This window comes from Rhododendron vialii, chromosome 7a, assembly GCF_030253575.1.
Source record: "Rhododendron vialii isolate Sample 1 chromosome 7a, ASM3025357v1".
NCBI classification, from domain to species: domain Eukaryota; kingdom Viridiplantae; phylum Streptophyta; class Magnoliopsida; order Ericales; family Ericaceae; genus Rhododendron; species Rhododendron vialii.
The window spans coordinates 5,754,467-5,774,094 of NC_080563.1; the positions used below are offsets into that span (position 1 = coordinate 5,754,467).

General features: G+C 40.2%; 3 protein-coding genes and 1 long non-coding RNA gene across 5 annotated transcripts; 2 read left to right on the top strand and 2 right to left on the bottom strand.

Annotated features, from left to right (window-relative positions):
- The first annotated feature begins 431 nt into the window (after positions 1-431).
- On the top strand, positions 432-5,465 carry LOC131334239 (protein neprosin-like). Of its 2 annotated transcripts, XM_058369163.1 has the most exons (7): positions 432-1,035; positions 1,162-1,248; positions 1,917-2,183; positions 2,755-2,916; positions 3,262-3,315; positions 3,581-3,727; positions 4,642-5,465. In XM_058369163.1, the coding sequence occupies exons 1-7, from the start codon at positions 883-885 to the stop codon at positions 5,017-5,019; spliced, it is 1,248 nt and encodes a 415-aa protein (XP_058225146.1). In that variant the 5' UTR covers positions 432-882; the 3' UTR covers positions 5,020-5,465. The 2 variants fall into 2 exon arrangements, with proteins under 2 accessions (XP_058225146.1, XP_058225147.1); XM_058369164.1 differs by lacking the exon at positions 3,581-3,727.
- Positions 5,466-6,223: 758 nt separating this feature from the next.
- On the bottom strand, positions 6,224-8,011 carry LOC131334241 (non-specific lipid-transfer protein AP10-like). Its single transcript, XM_058369167.1, has 2 exons — positions 6,880-8,011; positions 6,224-6,438 (listed from the first exon to the last, which is right to left on the bottom strand). The coding sequence occupies exons 1-2, from the start codon at positions 7,224-7,226 to the stop codon at positions 6,429-6,431; spliced, it is 357 nt and encodes a 118-aa protein (XP_058225150.1). The 5' UTR covers positions 7,227-8,011; the 3' UTR covers positions 6,224-6,428.
- Positions 8,012-14,064: 6,053 nt separating this feature from the next.
- LOC131334240 (beta-hexosaminidase 2) lies at positions 14,065-17,739 on the bottom strand. Its single transcript, XM_058369165.1, has 2 exons — positions 16,841-17,739; positions 14,065-15,139 (listed from the first exon to the last, which is right to left on the bottom strand). The coding sequence occupies exons 1-2, from the start codon at positions 17,733-17,735 to the stop codon at positions 14,193-14,195; spliced, it is 1,842 nt and encodes a 613-aa protein (XP_058225148.1). The 5' UTR covers positions 17,736-17,739; the 3' UTR covers positions 14,065-14,192.
- LOC131334242 (uncharacterized) lies at positions 15,945-17,060 on the top strand. Its single transcript, XR_009202093.1, has 2 exons — positions 15,945-16,101; positions 16,602-17,060. It is a non-coding gene; the product is annotated as an uncharacterized LOC131334242 (long non-coding RNA).
- Positions 17,740-19,628: the final 1,889 nt, after the last annotated feature.

The following is a 19,628-nucleotide window of genomic DNA, read 5'->3' on the forward strand; positions in this document are numbered from 1 at the left end:
AATATCGACCACATCAAAAATCATATCGATCGGATGCCGTTGGTATAATTTCAAAATGCATTAATCTTGTACAAAGAAAGATGTACAACACAACCCCTTTAACATATTTATACGAAACTTTATGCATTTAAAAATCCTATCAAACGATAATCCATAAATGTGATTTTGACGTGGTTGATGTTTTCTTGACAAGCTCTACAAAGTAAACGATTTCGATCGTTATTGTAGGCCAAAAAAAAGTTAAAATTGGACGGGACCGGAGGGAAGCTACATTGAACAGGAGCTCAGTCCTTATTTGACAGCATTTTTGCACACTGTGTCCGGGAGGGAGCTAAGGGGTATGCGAAAGGACAAAAAAAAATTAAAAAAAATCAAAAGCACAAATTATTTTACCCTTTATTTGACAGCATTTTGCCTTTTTTGTTGAATTTGGGAGGGAAAGAACAAAAATGGGTCACGGGGTGGCAAAAAGGGTAGTTACGGAATTCCAAAAACATTCTGTTTTTTTTTTTTAATTTGGTAAAAAAAAAACACCGAAAACATTTCCAAAAGCGACAAAAACATGCAACATGGTTCTGAAAGACGAGATATACAAGGGAAGATTAATAATTGTTCCAACCCAAGCATATCCTCCTTCTCTCTCTTCCATTCGTTTCCTCCAAGATTTTTAAGATTCCCATCCTACCCTTCTTCACTCCTGAGAGGGAGAACAGGAAAACAGAGCGTCGACAGTTTTCAAAACTGTCCGTATTTTCCCCCAATTGTTTTTTAACGGAGGAATTCATTCAAGTGGGTGTGTGCAGCATTTTCTTGCAGAAGAAGAAGAAGAAGAACAGTCTCTTTAGTTCTGAAGACTGAATTCGGCAGAGACTTGTGTTAGCTATGGCGGCGGCGCACTTTAGCGGCGTGTGGTTTTTGGTCTTTATGGTTCTGTTTCCACACTGTTCTGGTGGCAGAGCGAGCATTTCGAAACAAAATCTTGAGGCTAACAACCATTTGAAGCAATTGAACAAGCCTCCCCTTAAATCCATCAAGGTCCCTTCTCTCTCTCTCTCTGTGGGTGTGTTTTTATATATGTATAAATACACATATATTTTGTGAATTATACCTGTACGGATGTTGAATTTGAACTTTTATTTGATTTTGCCGTTGAAAAAACAGAGCCCAGATGGAGATATAATCGACTGTGTCCTTGTATCCCACCAGCCAGCTTTTGATCATCCTCTCTTCAAGAACCACACAATTCAGGTCTGTCTCTCTCTCTCTCTCTCTCTCTCTCTCTCTCTCTCTCTCTCTCTCTCCGGCGATGCATGCAGCCTATCGAACACCAACCATTTGGTGGGGAGCCCGTGAGAATACTTGGGGTCTTTTTCACACAATTTTGACCATCTCTACGGCCTACGTGTTGGAATAAAAACTGAACCAAACTTAGGCTTGATGTCAATAAATTGGGGTCAGTAAAATGGGTCTTTTTCTTTTGACTCCAGATTTACGATATAAAGATCTAACAGAATCTTTTATGTGTTGGTTGCTAGTTACTTAACGCATGACTCTATTTTTTTAAACCGGGTTTGGACTGACCGTGTGATAAATAAGACTCTAAACATGACATAGACAGCATTGCCATACTTGTATGATATCGTGATTTGGCAATTCCTTTTCTTCATCATCTTGAAAAAACACTAGAACCATGAGAATTGTGTGTTTTGTATCCGCATTTTATAGTTCTCGTGTCTTTTTGGGTTTAGTTTCTTAGTTTTCCTGTCTCCTTATCTTTCTTTTTTGGTTTGATGGTAAGGGGTGTCCGGGCCATCTTAAGTGCACCTTGACTAATTCCCTCCTTGGTCCCGGTTAAATGCGTTTGGGTTTGTGTTGGTTTCTCTAATTTATGAGGTGGGTTCGGGATATACTCATAGGTGAGGCCAAATTATCACCCAGAAGGGCTAATCGATGAGAAGAAGGTGTCAAATCCCCAGTCAAATGAAGGAAAATCAAAGCCAATTACTCAGCTGTGGCATTTGAATGGGAAGTGCCCTGAAGGAACCATTCCAATCAGAAGAACAAAGAAAGAAGATCTGCTTAGAACAAGTTCTGTTGAGAGTTATGGAAAGAAGAAACACAGAAACATCGTTAAACCAGCTAGGTCTGCTGATCCTGATCTCATCAATCAAAGTGGCCATCAGGTATATACAATTTGTGCCCGAGCTCAAATGTTCTTTTACCCAACTTTACCTATACCGTTGTTCCAGTCCATCTTCGGTAGAAGTAGAAATGTAGAATATTTCACATGATTCAATGACCGAAAATATATCAGGATTTCGACCCCTACAAAAGTGGGTATCGATGATTTGCCCACATATAGAACATTTCTTCTTTCTTCCAATGTAGCGAGGGAATGATTATACGAACATAATGTTCAAGGGTGAGTGGTTTGGGTTTAAAATGTACAATAGTAGTGTAATTTTATTTTCATAATATTACAACATTATCTTCATGCGTGAAGATTATTTAAAAGAAATTACGTCTACCTAGCATTACCTAATTTCCAATTTTTTTTCTGGTACACATATCTAGAATCCTAGATGGTGTAATGTTTTAGAAAGAATGCATAAAGAGTAGAAAAGAGAAAAGGGTTGGAGGAAACAGTTCCAGTTTTCACTACCTTTCTTGCTTTTTCAAACCATTAAAAACTCTTTAAATTAATGATTATTTACTTATGTTCTTCTATGGTTTTGTCATTTTGGAGTTATTTAGCATGCAATAGCCTATGTAGAAGGGGAGTTTTATGGAGCAAAGGCAACCATGAATGTTTGGGACCCCAAAATCCAGCAGCCTAATGAGTTCAGCTTGTCTCAGCTATGGGTCTTGGGGGGTACTTTTGCTTCAGATCTCAACAGCATTGAAGCTGGTTGGCAGGTACTTTGAACCCTAGTTCTCAAAACTACTATCTTACATTCTGTTGTTATGAGTAATAATGCAGAACAAAAGCTAGTTCAACAAAAAGTCATATACATAATGATTAGCCTTTTGAAGTCTTGTTTTAAACCCGCAATCAATCATTGTGTTTAATTATTTCGAAACAGTTATGCTACACAGAAAGCAGAATTCTCGTTCAGAACGATGCGGTCATTTAATTTCCAACGAAAATACTCATTGCATAGCTCATAATTTCACGATTCAAGGTCAATTTTACAAACGAAAGATGGGTTGAACACTGATCACATAGCTGATTTCTCCCTCCCTTCTCTGAAAAATAAACAGGTTAGCCCAGACTTGTATGGAGATAGCAACGCCAGACTTTTCACCTACTGGACTGTAAGCAGTACATGATGTTTCAAATTTTGTTTTAGGGATAATATTATGTCTATAGTCTTCCCATATCTTAAAATGGTAAAAGAGCAATGCTACGCAAAGAACTTTAAAACACTACTATGTTCAAGACCATTCGATGCACATGGATATACATCTATTGAACTGTTTTGGACACAGTTGCATTCGGAATTACCCTTGTTTTAAAGTTGTGTGCTTAGGCTTTTTATGGTCAAATGGGTAGATTTGAAAAAGTGGGCCTAAATGACAGAGTGACGCATATCAAGCGACAGGATGCTACAACCTCCTCTGTTCGGGCTTTATTCAAATCAACAATGAAATAGCAATGGGGGCCAGCATCTCCCCTATTTCAGCCTATCGTGGCTCCCAATATGACATCACCATACTTGTCTGGAAGGTAAATACTCATTCATATCGAGGGTGAGGGTGACCAAAAGTAAATATTTTTTTCCCCTTTTTATTCTTTGAATTTTTGTAGTTTGCGTCAATTTTTTAGAGAAATCTGGATAGCAAAAAATTTTGATAAAAAGTTGACGAGAATTAAGTAAAAACAGATATGGTTCGGAAAACAATAGTCTTTGCCTTTAATTTTTGTAGGAACGCCAACTATCTTACTAGACTGTCACTGGGGTGCACACCAGGGACCCGGTTCCCTCATGGGCATGAGGCCCACATTCAGTGAGACGGTTTGAGGTTCAGTTTGATTAGAAATTATCCAGTTGTTTGGGATAAATGGTTTAGAGTAATTGCAGCCATATGGGTCTCACATTCACATAGTCAATAGCCTGTCTCTTGGCATTGTGTGGATGTAAGACGTTCTGAACCATTGATCTTTCGGCCCGAGATCTTCTGTGCTGAAAAATAGTGCGCCCTTGTGCCGAGTGCATGGGCCGTTAGACTGTGTGAGGGTTTTTTTTTATATTATAAATTTTTTTTGTGATTCAACGGCCAAAATTGCACTCGGCATAGAGGCACACCATTTTTTGGCATAGAGGATCTCGGGCCTGATCTTTAACCCTTGAATAAAATCTCCTTTTCTCTTGATAAAAAAACAAAAAAGAAAACTACGTTCTCTTGTTGAGGAGTTGAAAGAATAGTAAACATAGTACTACAAAGAAGCCTTGTAATGTGGACCTCAAAGATATGTGGATATGTGTACATGGTAGAGTAGTACTACTAGTAGCTGATTACAGAAAGATGCAGAGAATCTCTGACATATGCTCATATGTGCATGTCTACCTGTTTCTATGCTACATATGTTTCTTTGTCAACTTTTTACTAATAATGTGTGTTTTTTTGTGAATTTGGTAGGACCCAAAAGAGGGAAACTGGTGGATGCAATTTGGGAATGACTATGTGCTGGGTTACTGGCCAGGCTTCTTGTTTTCATACCTAGCTGACAGTGCAACCATGATTGAGTGGGGAGGAGAGGTGGTGAACTCAGCCTCAGATGGGCAGCACACCACCACCCAGATGGGCAGTGGCCATTTCCCTGAGGAAGGTTTTGGTAAATCCAGTTATTTCAGGAACATTCAGATTGTAGATGGGTCCAACAACCTTAGGGCTCCCAAAGAAGTCAACACTTTCACTGAGCAACCAGAGTGCTACAATGTCCAAGTTGGAAAGACGGGCGATTGGGGCAACTACTTTTACTATGGCGGTCCCGGTAGAAACCCGAATTGCCCATGAGAGACCCTGATCGAATAGGGTAATATTTTATTAGCAAAAGTTTTTACAGAATTCTCATGTAGAATGATGTGGTGGAACTTCTCCGTGACAACCACTGGTTGTGTCGTAATTTAATAAATGCTACTGCCACATCATTCTCAATGAGTTTTCTGTTAGTAATCCTTTTTTAGGTTCTTTTGAAGAACATAAGCCTCTAGTCAAAACCCTTGGATTTATTAGGATAGGCAAGTATTCTATGTATAGGAACATGTGAATCTTCTTTGAAGTTTTGACTTTCTTTATTAGGGTCTTCTTCAGATGAGAGTAGTTGGAGGCAAGAGAGGCAGTCAAAGTTTCTTCTACCCAAAAGAAACAGGCACCTTTCCTACTCTCTATATGTAATTGCTCTTATGCTCCTCTCTTTGGAGCAGTAGTTTGTCAAATTGATGAATTAGATTCTTATGTTAGGCTCTGCAGCATTAGTATTTGGATTTCCCCTTTTCTAATCTTCTTCTCTTTTTTTTTTAATAAATTTTGGCTGTTGGATTAATGCGGTCTTGATTTGTAGGCCAGGCTGATGGTTTTTAGACTTGTTTTTCCCGATGTACAATCAAACCAAAATTTGAAAGTTTGTCAAATAAATCAAACCTTGCACAATGAACGACTCAGATCATCAAATGGGTCCATGTAGGTTTCATTTAAAATCACAGGATTGCCTGAATGATCAGCTCAAGGGAGGATCTTGATTCTTGTGAAGTGGGTTTGTTAATTGGACAAAAAAAAGGGAAAGAATTGAGCTGGGAATTTAACCCGAATGAATGGCTTTTAGTTGCTTTGGGAGATTTTTTCAAGTCACAGGCAAAGGACTGCCTCAATTTAAAGTTATTCTGAAGGTTATTTAACGGGGAGTATTATCTATTGCACAAGGGTTTCTTTTCGTCATTTTTATAAATTTTCATAACTCACGTGTCCGACCAGCTTACACAAATCTCACGGGTTGGTAGTTAAAGTCGGAGCAAAACTCCGCATAAATTGGCCTAAAAAAAGTTGATAACACCTTAAAGGTTTCGAACCTGAGATCTTAAAGAGGGACCAAATTCCAAAGTCTCAAGCCTAAACCACCATGCCAACCCGTTGGGGTTTGGCTTTCTTTTCATGTGGACCAGCCAATGACTAGAGATCTTAAAAATGCCATGAAAATTTTGGTAGACTTGACATCGGAAGCTGCATAAACATAGTGTTCTACAGTATATTACTCACCAGATAAGAGAAAACACTTTTATTCGATACAAATACAGCCTAAAGCAAGTGATAGTACTAGTGAGGAAAAACTGCGGAACTGCATAAGTAGATCCTGGTTTATTTTACTAAGGTAGATTATGCTTCGACTGGAAGCATCTCACATCCTCCATCTCTAGACGGCTTCAAGTTCAGCTGATCCTGCAAAGCGCAAGTGCAAGAGAAAAATTTAAGTAAAAGTGGTTAACGCACGTCCCGTTACAAACAAAAGAAAAAATTGTATCCAATAACAAGATGATTTCGATCCACACAAACAATTTGGTGAGAAAAGAGAGAGAGAGAGAGAGAGAGAGAGAGAGAGAGACAACAAAACATTAGATACAAATGGTTCAGCAAGTTGCCTATGTCCGGTGGTTTCGTCTACTGCTCCCTCAGTCATAGACCATAGTTGAAAGGAAAAAAAAAAACCCTTGGCCTTCAGCCTTTGGACTTGGCACTTCGATTTTGTAGCAATCCCTACACAATAACTCAGAGTCCAATATAATACAAGACACCTCTCAACACAAGCATATCTATACATACGCATGCTCATGTGAGCTGGTAAAGAATAGTTTGAGTGAAATAGCAAGTTGAAATACATACGTAGAGCAATCGATGTTGGGGTCGACAGTGAAACCCAAGTTGATTTGACAGTTCCCTGGAAGTGCCTTTGCGAGCGCAGGTTTCACATTCAAGCTCTTGGATGCAGTCTTGATACAGCCACAAGCAGTCTGCCTGTCAGCAGTGGTGGTGCAAGAAGCAGCAAGAGCTTTGGCTCCAGCACAGCAGGGCGGCGGTGGCATCCCACTGCCGCTAATCAGGTAGCTCACGCAAGGGCTGATGTTCCTGAGCACATCACCGCAAGTAATCGCAGCCACTGAAGAAGGGGAAACCAAGAGAACAAGCATAAGAATAGCCATGAGGGGGACTGCTTGACTCGAAGACTTCATTGTGAAGCGTACAGGTTTGCTTGGAGTAACTTGAATTTGATCATAGTATAATGTGGCTCTGGATTTTATAGTAGAGTTGTGAAGATTGCTCACAATTGCAAGAAAACGGTGGCATATTTCAAAATTTTAATCATCGTTCGTTAGTGATGGAGTACAAGAAAGAGGGAAAAATTTCCTTGCTCTGTCTTTCTTGTTTTATATACCCGTTTGGCAAAAGTCAAGGTTAGGTGGAGTAATTCTGCAGAAAAACACATCAACCACAGAACCGGCCACAGAAAGTGCATGAATGGCCATTCTTAAGTGAGCGGGTTTCCACCGAGTAATTTTATAGCACGTTCTATGGTCGGTTTCTGTGCCTGCACAATTTTTTATGATTAATAACAAGGCCAATGTAGCTGTGCTCATTAACCTAGCAGCCATAGGGAAAATGAGCGTGCAAAGCAGAACCGCAAACCCGAAGCTAATGCATAAATCACAATATGCCCGACTCAGTTAGAATCATTCTTGAAAATCAGAAAATAACGATGGTGGTATGTACCAATGCAAAAAATCCTACTTACCACATGGAGTGGGAGGGGTAGGCAGACAGGCTGGTTCCCACGACTTAAACCCTTGTCACAACACTCACTGTGGTTCAAGGTCAAGGCCTCTAAGAAGCTTCCCTTAATAAGGAAAGATTTGTAAAAAGCAAATTCGATTATGTCTCTTCCTAATCCTAAATGAAATGTACGGATCCATAAAGGAACATAGTATCTATTTCGATACGCACGACTAACCCCTTCTCATAATGAGAATGTATATCTCTATTCCAATCTGGTCCGGTAGGGAATGAACTTATAATCATGAAATCAACTCGATGATCAGATTATAGATTATAAGTTTATAACCCTAGCCCATTCCTATTTGGACGGAACAGATCTACTAAATCTTTGATTCCAGTTAGTAAGATGGATCTTGAACTAAGAAATAGACCCTAGAAGCTAAAAAAGGGTATCCTGAGCAATTGAAATACTCGAAGCTTCAAGTCCTAAACCAGAAGTGGTCCCAAGTCCCAACACCCAGCCTGCTCATATAATCAGTTAATTGGGCAACCATGTGGAAAATTCTAACTGATTCAAGATACATAGTATTAAACAAGAAAACTGCTTTTGAGAACATAACCAGTTGGCACTTTTCTAATATGGGTTGTTCAATTCCTTGTGAAGACGGCCACCTTAATCAATACTCCAAATACAGGCCCCATGAATGGACATCCCAACCATGTAGTATAGAAACCTAAATAATATGCAATTGATTTCTGAAGTTATTTGAAATCTAAAACATAGTTGGGACCCATGCTACATGGACTCTGGAATCATCTAATTTCCATCCCAAGGCCATAGGGATACTCTACATTGATCTCACTTCGAATATTTCTGTTATTTCCTCAGATAAATTGCGCTACAAAGTACCTTAGGCTATTCCTTGCATAATATAGGAGTTTTACGTATAATTGACGGCACAGTCAGATTAAAACATAAACTTGCAAGGTGAATGTCCAACCAAAAATGTCTGAAATGAATTCCATACCCTTATTGGAGTTTTGAGTGTCCGACATGTGTATTTCAGTCATTTAGAAGAATCCTGTAACAATGACCGGGACTAAAGATAAATAAGAATTTTGTTCCAAACTTGTGCTGGGTACAGAATGGTTGGTGGAGTTTAGTGATTTGTTGAGAGGGTAAATCTAATCTTCACCGTATCTTCTTTTACTTTGGGCAAGAATTTAGACAAGTTCATTCTCTGTTCTTGTTTGTTTAGGAAACTAAGTTTGAAAATTTTTATTAAGTTGGAGAGACTGTTATTCCATCTATTAAGATCATCTTAAAACAAAATTAGATGTACCATCATAATCAGAAAATTCATTACATGTCAGATGCAATTTTCCCCACTTCAGGATTTTATATTTTTGGTTATTCTTCACAAGAATAGGTCTTCCAATCATTCGCGCCATGAAGTGATTTTGTGTTACATGTTTCCTGTTAGAACAAATAAACTAGTTATCATAATAAAATAAAATAAATCACTACCTTCTACCCCCGCAATGCAGGCTACTGGATAGTGAGTTTCCAAATTGGGTGTCTTTTATTCACCAGTCCATAGTTTCTCTGTCAATGGAACAATCTCCTCATATCTTGTAGCTGGATTTCTGAAATCTGACAGTGAAAAGAAATGATTCAGCATTGTATTTTCAGGTTACGGTTAAAATCTACTTCGTTTTCGCAGGAATGCTGACTACAAGTATGAGGATGCAAGGATGTGTTTCTGTTCTACCACTAAAGCAACTAAAGGCCAGCAAGTTCATAGATCAGTTCATTCGGGTCACAACATTAAAATAACGGAAATGGGAAAAAAAGGAAGGGATACACCGTCCGAAGGCAGAACGACCAAAGTAACAGACAAGAATGAGGGAAAGAAATGCAACAAGTGACAAAAATGTTACTCGTCGGTCACAGTGCACGACTGGCAACTACTCTCAGGACCATCTCATACTTCTTGTGGTATATTAACTTCTTCTCTAATTGATTCCGGGGGCAAAGAATGGACTTCTAATAAGATCTGGGCTTGACAATAGAGAAATTTGGTCGACTAATCGGACTCTTAACCACTAGTAAAAGGTCAAAAATAGAATAGAATCCCCTAGGCCCTATTAAGGCAATTAGCTTTCCCTGAGGTTTTGTGAAATATGGCAACAAACATATATCCCATGCAACTCATTGTAAAGAACCAGTATTTTTTTTTTAGTAAATAATAATAAATAATATTTTTGTTCGAAAAATTATTTATGTCATCACAACAAATCTTATTCTGCAATCGGTTGTGTGCGCGCTTTTCCGACAAGTAAATTCCTAATTGTGTGCATGTGTGTACATTGGATCATTTTATCCAAACCCCAATTCCCTCCCTCATTTTCACGCCAGAAACCAAACATCCTCTACATTTTTCTTATTCCTTATTTTGCTATCTCTGTCTATTCTTTCTTGGCCAAGGGAAACCAAACCCATCACATCCCCACTTTCCTCCATATTTTCGGCTGCCACCTCCTTTCACCTCCCACAAAAATTCGACAACTCACCCTAAGGCTAAGCCTACTACAAATTTCTTATCCATTGGTTCTTGCCCTCCCTCATACTCTTCAAAAATCAAATCCAATATTTCCCCCTTCCCATTTTATTTTCTTCCGGAAAATTCAGAGAGAGAGAGAGAGAGAGAGTGCAGCGAGAGATAGAGCACTGAGAGAGAGAAGTGGCAGCCGGCCATCCATCAACCGGAGCAGCCACCAACCGGAGAAGCCCTCACCGCCGAGAACACCACCTCTTGCCACAGCCGGGTCAGCATCCAGCCGAGCTCCGCCACCACTCCGAACCGCCATCGAATTACTCCGAAACCCATTTCGCCGAACGAGAGGTAGTTCCGGAACTCACCTCCCTAAGTATAGATCGTGTTTCTATGATGATTTTAGAGCTTGGTATGACAATAATCGACCCCGCCGTTGCCGGTATGACAATAGCGTACTAAGAAATGATAGTTCAAGTTCCAGTCGAGTCCGGCCCGGAACTCCCCCCGTCTGCCGAATTGCCATAGCTACTGGAATGAAGTTTTTATTTTGAATAGTGCAGCTTAGTCCCTCAAGATATATTAGCTTATGAATCGAACCCTTAAGTATTAGAAGTTAATTCGATAGATCCCAAGTTAATTAGTTTCGGAGAAATCCTAACTTGTATTGCAATCATGAAGTATTTTAGCACCGACGATACCCTGCGATGATTAATAGTAAACTTAGACTTTAGTTTTGAAAATAAAAGGAATAACTTAATTTGTTTTAATCGCATGATTAGTGTTATCGCACGGTTAAATAGTTATAGCATGTTGGTATGTTTAGTTGGATTATTGAATTGCATGATAAATTTTATCATATGATAAATTATTTGCGTATTTAGTTTTATCGCATGATTTGTTATTATCGTGAATTTAATTGCTGTTAGCCCGTTAGCATGTTTCGAAAAATGTTGAACAATGTGAAATGTTGTTGTGCTAGTAGATTGGACAAATAGGTTCCTGGGATGGTTACGATGTGCGGATTTATCTTCTTAGACGTTGGAATAGTGTTAACGGAAAATTGATTAAAGTGAGAGACTGTGATTGGGATTCCGGACAAGGAATCCGGGGATTTGAATTGTTGGAGGTTGATTGGTGGTGATCTGTTGAAAGTATGAATTTACAAACCCTGGGTATGGCATGGTGGTGGTCGGCTCTCGGATGTTGGGACGGGACATAAGGGTGGCATTGTGCTTGCGTCACAACCCGGGCTAGACGGCGCTTGAGCGTTGCCGGTGAAGTTCAACCCGGGCTAGACGGCGCTTGAGCGTTGCCGGTGAAGTTTTATCCGAACTTATGGTTGCGGATGGGATCCCCGGGTATATAACTTAGGTATCTTTCATCCGGATCTGGAAAAGGGGAGTCGGACCACACCAGTGTTTGTGCCAGAGGTTATGGGTAGGAACGGGTCTGTGGATAAGATCCGAGATTTCACTTAGATTGAAGAATAGTAATAAAAAGATTAATTGTTCTCTCTTTATGTTATGTCAATGCACTTCAATTATATTTTTCTTACTGCTTGTAAGTTATGGGTTCGGGTGGGTTTTGGCTACTGAGCGTCATTGCTCACGGTACTATGTTGCCCTGGTAACTCGAATGCCAGGTAGCGAAGACGGAGCAGAAGTGTCGTACGATTCGATCGAGTTCAATTCTATTGAGAAAGAAGCTGAAAACCTTGGTTTCCGTGCGCATAGTCGCTCTGATTAATTTAAGTCGACTTTATTTTGGAAGCTTCTAAGTTTGTTTAGAAATTGTAATATGTTGATTTATTCAAAACGATTGTAATATAATGACATATGCTTTTGAACTAGTGACGTAGTAAATTTATAAATTTCTTTTGTGAAAATAATCTTTTAAAATTTTTATTAATGTCTCCGAATTTTCGGGGCGTTACACTCATTGACCTCAATTGCATTGCCACCACGTTTCTCAAAGTGATGACAAAAGAGAGGCCTGCACACACACAATGGGAGAAAGAAAACACAACACAACAGCAAAGAAAAGGAAGTGACCATTACCCAATATTCTGCCTATCCTTGAGTGAGGGGGCATGTCAGCCAACAAAGCCAGTAATGATTCAAGAAGTTTCCATCCTTGCCTGCGTTAAACCCCATGTACAATATCAGAAAGTACAATGATATCTGAATAGAGGTTCACCAAAAGTGAGAGTTACTCACATTGACACCCTCAGCAACTTCTAAAAATTTCCTCAGCTGCTGGCTTTGGGAACTCACTTGATCTCATCTCCTTCTTTGTGGCATAGCTGAACATGTACAAGAGCAATAACTTGAAATCACCTTTACGTAATAAATCACGAAGAAGCTTGCTAGAGATGGCAAATATTTTACAACATGTTAGACAAACATTTGCAAATATTAGTACTGATCTACCTAAAATCCATTTGCCAGATCTTGTTTCGAGAAAATTGAAACATGGCTAACATATCGAAGAGGCGAAATATTAGGGCTTGATGCCTCACAATACCAGCCAAACTAATCAAGTGGCACTTTCTTCTATTGCATCAGTGCAGCAGTAGAGGGATTATAGAAGTACGAAAATAGAGAGAAAACATGACATTATAGATTGCCAATGTGGTCTTCCTCAATAAGATAAATTGTTGCCTAGTGCGTTAGCATCAATCAAGACGCAAGGTGTGCTTAATGTTGAGAAAAGCTGGCCAATCATTTCTTTGGAACAACAGTAAAACATGAATGCCAGCATGCAACCGAGAGGGGTACTTTGTCTATGAATCTCGTTGGGTTGCAGCACCTTTACTACTCTTCTAATGGTGAAGTTTTACTACCTGAGTAGGCAAGTTTTCCAAAAAGTTGGGGCGTCTTCATGGCAGTTAGCAAATAACAGCATGGCCCAAGATATGAATATTCTCCTGCTATCTCAAAACTGGAAATTGCTATTGTCTCAGCTTTTTGCATTTTAAAATCAGGATTAAGGACTTCTCTTAAAAATGTCTACAACTGAAAGTCTCGTATATAAACTCCTATAACAAGGGTATTAAGACTACTAGGTAAGAAACTTTACTAAAGACGCAAAGCAAAGCCCCTTACTCAAGAAACAAACAACTATTGGGTCATTTGAACAATCACAGCTACAGTAAGTACGATCTAAGTCAAATAGCAACTCGGTGCCAATTAAACATAATGTTCCTGAGTTTTTTTTTTTTTTCTAATTTGGGCAAGTCTAATTCTAAGATAATACACTGTGAAGCATTAAGTCCTAGAGTTAAATTTTGTACCGCATAAGATCCAACCACAATGAAAGCATTCTAATTCTGGGGAAGCGAGGAAATCTGTCTTTATAGGAAATTTGGATTTCTGGGGAATCTGTGCTTACTAAGCCTTTGTTTGAAGGACCGGTCTGAAAGTGCAAGACTAGCTGGAATAGCTAAAATAAATGCAACCATACAACGGAACATTATGAAAATAACAAAGTAGATGAAAGTGCTGCCACCTCCAACTTGCACACAGCTGAGAAGACCACAATACGATGCTTCAAACAACTGCTGTATCATTCTCAATACATCCCAACAACTATGAACTTATCTCTCAGTGTGTAATAAAAGTTTATACCATCCATTTACAATCACATTATTGAAGTTGAAAACTTCCTTATGTCAGATTCAAGTTAGCCTTGTTTTCACATTCTTTGGGCATCAACATTTTGGGATGTATCCAACTCCATGTTTCATGAAAGACCAAATTTATTCCAACTCCATTTAATCCAAAAAAATAAAAAACTCTATACGTTTTCCAACTGCAGTTTGAAAAATGGAAAACAAAAATGGCTGTCACATACAAACAAACAAGATAACTAAATTGGCTGAGCATTACACATGCCGGGGTTTTTCACACACCACAATGGTTGAATGGGTTCAGCTCTAACTCCCCTGGAAACCATTCTCTGTCTCCACTCATTTAACCTATCTGTAGCCTCTGCATACCTCTTCATTCCTGCTTCATCACGGTTCCCTGACCACAACGCCTCTGCCATGGCTGAGGCTCTTGGCCATATCCGTGGGTCCAGAACTGTTGGGTCAGCTTGCTCAGACCACAGTGCCACCTCACCACCTAAGACCAATTTTGCTTCCTCCTCACTCAATCCATATGTTATATCGTAGTTGTATATGGTCTGCCATGTCTTGAAAGGTGCACACCATGACCCGCCATCACCTTGGTCAGTACCCGGTGGCTGATCATACGTACTATCATTGCCGAGCCAGCCTCCTTGTCCGCAATCCAAATAATAGAAATCAGAGGATGATACGATGGCGCGGTAACCAGAGGAAACAATCTTTTTAGTGTTTTTTGGGCCGTTGTTCCAGGTTTGCAAAATGGTATTCTCGGGGGGAAGAACAGAGGCGCTCACGCTGACAGTGTCATCCAACAAAACATCTTCCCAGTAGACCACCGTACGATTATGGGAAACAATGTAAGGGAGGGTAGAGTTGACAAATATCTCAAGAAGTTGACCAAGGGTTCCATTATTTGCTAGGAAGGTTTGAATGGATGGGTCAGCTTTCCAGCAACCTGAAACGACCTCATCTGCCCCCGCATGGTAGAATGGTTCAGGGAACATTGCGGCAACGTCGCGAATGACATTCTTTATGACTTCATACGTCTTTGAATTTAAGGGGTTGAGTTGGCCAGTTCCGGGTTCAGATGCAAGGCGGTCGGCCCATGCATATCCAGTAGGCCACCAAAACATATGTGCACATGTCACAATCTCTGGGTAAGCTTCAGCCCATGATCCTGTATGTGCTGCAAATACAAGAAAATATCAAAACTAGCACTGCCATCATATATATGGGAGGGGGAAGACAACATTGGTCTGAAGGGTTTCTTCACTTGCTTTGTTTTTTTTTTTTTTTTGGACACGTTACTTGCTTTCTTTTAGTTAGGGTTCCTTTACTTGCTTTAAGTTAGTTGAAGAAAGAAGACGGCCGTAATGGTAAACTTTCATTCACGATGAATAACCATCTCTTATGCTTCCTCTATTTGGTTTTCTTTCTTACTCCAATTAAAGCCCTAAGAGGTTTGGTGTTCACTTGTTGAAGGTACGTCACATCTTTCATCATACAGAATTGCCCCGATCTCTTTCCATCAAATTAATATGCAATATGTAGTACTCTTGCACTCCGAAAAATCTATCAATGTAAGACAATTCGCAACTTCAACTCTTCCACAAGCAACCAATCATGTCATCTATTCGTAAATTCTAGGCACTAGCATATGCTTGACTTAGTCTTGTTTAGTTCACGAATTTCTGTTTCTTCTCTCCCTTTTCCCTTTGAGAATTCACATAGGACCATCCCTCTTTAACGTTCAAAAATCACACCCCCGTGAAGATCATCCAAGAAAAAAAATTATAGCAGCTACTCAATCACACCACAATTACTTCAAGTGTAACGAACAAATCTATAAAAGATATACTTAAATCATACTAGCTACACAATCGAATCACAATTGTTCTAAGTGCAAAGAACAAGTCTAAAAAATATCCTTTTGGTCGAGGCAAATGTGGTTGGTGGCAACCCAACTTCGATCAACATATTTCTACATGGATGACTTTCTCAACAAGTTCTACAAGACGAAAATCCATAGAAACACCGATGGGATCTACCCAAACCAATTTTTAGTTTCAACATTAGAAAAGTCAAGTTGTTAAATTTACTAGTACTAGAGGAGAGAGAATCAGGTTGGCCCGGCGGTCAAGGTTTATAGTTCTTACAGCTTGTTTGGACGGAGCGATTTCGGGGAGAAAAGAAAGGGGAAGGAGGGAAAACTCAATCTCTCCTCCGTTTGGATGATCCACAAGGCGAGAGAGGGTGAGGAAGGGCGGGAGACGAGAGCCCCCTCAAAGCCCCTTTTTGTTTCTCGCCACTTTTGGAATCCCGCGAGAAAGGAGAAGAGAGAGGCGAGTGGGGAGCGTGGGTGAGAGTAGATCTCACTCGCTCAACTTCAGGCAACGCGTGCGGGCTACGACAGCGTCTTTTCGTCGTCGGACCAGTGGCTGTGTGGTCGCTGGGAAGAGAGAGGAGAGTTCCAGGTAGCCAGAGAAGAGAGAGGAGAGTTCCAGGTCGCCGGAGATGGGAGTGAGAGTTTGATTTCTCACGTGTATTTGGATGGGTTGGTGAGAAACCACACCCCTTTCTTTTCTTCTCTCACTAATAAGGGAGACCACTCCCCTTTCTTCCCCTTTCTCACCTGGGCAGCCAAAGAGGCTGTTAGTCCTAAGTTCTATCAGCTCCTTTGCGGCTAGTCTACGGAGGAATGTGCTCCGGCTTCAATTGCACCCCACTAATGGACATGGTAACTGGTCTCAGGATTAGTCGACACTACTAGTTAGTGAACAGTGGAATTGGTCCCAGGATCACTTTTGAGGTGCGCGGAAGCTGTCCAGACAGATAATTTATAGAGAAAAAAAATCAGGAGAGGAGAGAGAGGAGGGTTCTAACTCACCAGGCATATCGATCTCGGGCAAAACCCTAACCCCGTGCTCCAACCCAAACTCCACCACTCTCCTCACATCCTCCGCCGAGTACTGCATTCCCTCCCCATAACTCCCTTTCAGAGCCAACTCCGGCTCCGACGGCACCACAATCGGAAACGACTGCGAGTCCGTGATATGCCAATGGAACACATTCATCTTATTCCAACTCATCGCCCCGATCGTCCTCAATATATCCTCCACCTCGTAGTAATTCCTCGACGTGTCCAGCAACACCCCCCGGTGCCCGAATATCGGAGCATCCCACACGAAGACGCCCGCCGCGATCCGGATCGGGTCGCCCCACACCAGCTGGGAAAAGGTCTCGAGCCCCTTCATGGCGCCCCACGCCGTCTCCGCCGCGATCACGGCGGTGGAGGCGGCGGCCCCGCCGGCGGGGACGGTGAGGGTGTAGGACTCGTTGACGCCGTGGTGGAGCGGCGCGCGGAGGTCTCGGACGGTTAGGTTGAGGGCCTTGAGAGACGGAGTGAAGGTGGGGTTGACGCCGGGGGGGTTGACGTGATGGTGTTTTTCCGTAAGGATTTGACGGCGGTAACGGTTGACGGCGGGGGTCAGGTACTTGTGTTCGGGGGAGGAAATGGTGAGGAGCGGGGAAACGAGGATCGAGTGCGGGTGAGGCCAGGAGAAGGTGCGGGGTTTGGGCCAGACGTTGATTGACGATGAGATCGGGAGGAGGAGGAGAGAGAGTGTGAAGAGAGAAAGAATGTGGTAAGGCATGTGAATTTGATTGCCCATATTTTTTCCCTTTGAAGTTAGGTACTGTGTTGTGCTATTAATAAAGTCCTGGACTTTGTTTGGTAGTGATTTGAACTTTATGTTTGCCTTGGCTGTGATGCTGACAAGCATCCGTTCATCTCGACAATGAACGGTTTAAATTAAAATTTGAATTGTCGATTATCGAGTTGCACCGCGGGATGGGCCGCTTGGCCCAACCAAGTCAAACGTAAAATTTTCTAGTAGCATAAGTTAACGAAAAGAATGTTTTCTATTAGAAAAAGAACTCAATTCGTCACTCCATCTGTCTAGAATTCTAGGTATAGAATTTTCAATTCAATAATATAATGTTGTAATTTGTTTGTTGGATTAGCCTATTCAACTTAATAATAAGAGTAATCATGAAGATTAGTCAAATCAAGTAAATTGGACAAGACTGGTCAATTTGTTTAATTAGAAGAAGTCGTATAGTTTATTTGTTGCCATGACGATTCTGAAAATAGTGGCAGGAATAAGTATATTCAGGACGGACACAATGTTTATACAAGACATGAGCAAATTTGTATCCAATAAAATGTGTGACGAACATATTTATTGAACTTGTATCTTCGAAAACCAATAAACATATTAACCTCGGACGGACGAACTTTATTATAATAGTAGAATTATTTTTAAAACTTAATTTAGTAGTCACCAGTCGGCAATTGTCTTTGTCCATCTGCTTGTTGGTCCATCTTTGAATATACTATTGCGTAATTTTCGCGTCATATATAACAATATATGTAACTTTTTAAACAGTTAATCTGGAAGGAGGGATGAACTTTGTGTGAAAAATATTATAGGTAATTGAAACAAAAGAAATATATTAATGAACAAACAAAAAGGGACGGAGAGAATAACAAACAAAATCTAAGGCGGGCGGGCTGACTAACTATACGTGGGATGAGCTTGCATTAGTTAAATTGGTTTAATTATATCAGAAAAAAAAAACTTTTTTACGGTGGTTTCCGTAAATAAGCATTTACGAAGCTGAATCGTGTCCAAAAGTGTTTTGAACGGTTAGAAAGGAAGGAAGAGTTTTTTTAAAATCAAAACTGACCATTGATTGCCGAAACAGACGGATAAGATTTGTTGCCTCCATTAATAAGTTTTTCTCTAATACTACTAATTACATAGAACTTTATGTGTGTCCGTGACTTAGAATGGAATGAGAATGAAAGAAAGCTGGAAAATCCAAGAGTGGTCCAATATATCGCATGCGTATCTCGAGATGTTTAGCGAGGATGAGATACCTACCAATATATTCTTGTTCTCTCCACTATTGGTGAAAGCAGACCAGACAAAACCCGGACTCGACAAAATCACGTGATGGGTAACGGGCCCCTACGAGTCCATATTGTGGCCACTATAAAATTTATTTCTGAAAACGTATCAAAAGGCTCAGCTTCTTTCCAACTAACTCGAGTCCAGATTTTGGTAGGTGTCCAGTAAACCACATCGTGGTGGTGGGCCTACGGTGGCCCTCCTTAGGCTTTAAGATCCGGTCCAACAAGTGAGAAGCCGAACCGTATTCAGAATTTCAGATCCATGACTTGTAGTATACCGATTACGGCGGGGTTAACCGCATTCCCACGGTCTCAGTATCTCACCAGTCACCACTCCCATTTCTTTCTCCAGTAAGTAGCAGGAGTACAATATCTATCTAGTAGTCGGTTTCAATTGAAAAGTAGGGTAACTTATTTTTGTTTTTATTTAAATTTTTTTTGTATTTATTTGTTTTACGTTAAATTTTTGTAACTTATTAATTCGTCTCGATCAAAGAAATCGGAGAAGTAAAAAATTTTAATCAAAACTCGTAATTTTTTGAATAAAGACAAAAATAAGTCAATAAGACAATTTTTTTTTACTTATTCTTTTTTTTTTTAAATTATGAGTTTCAATCAAAAAAATTTACTTTTCTAATCACTCTTGCCGAGACGAATCAATAAGTCACTAAAATTTGACGCAAAATTAACAAATACAAAA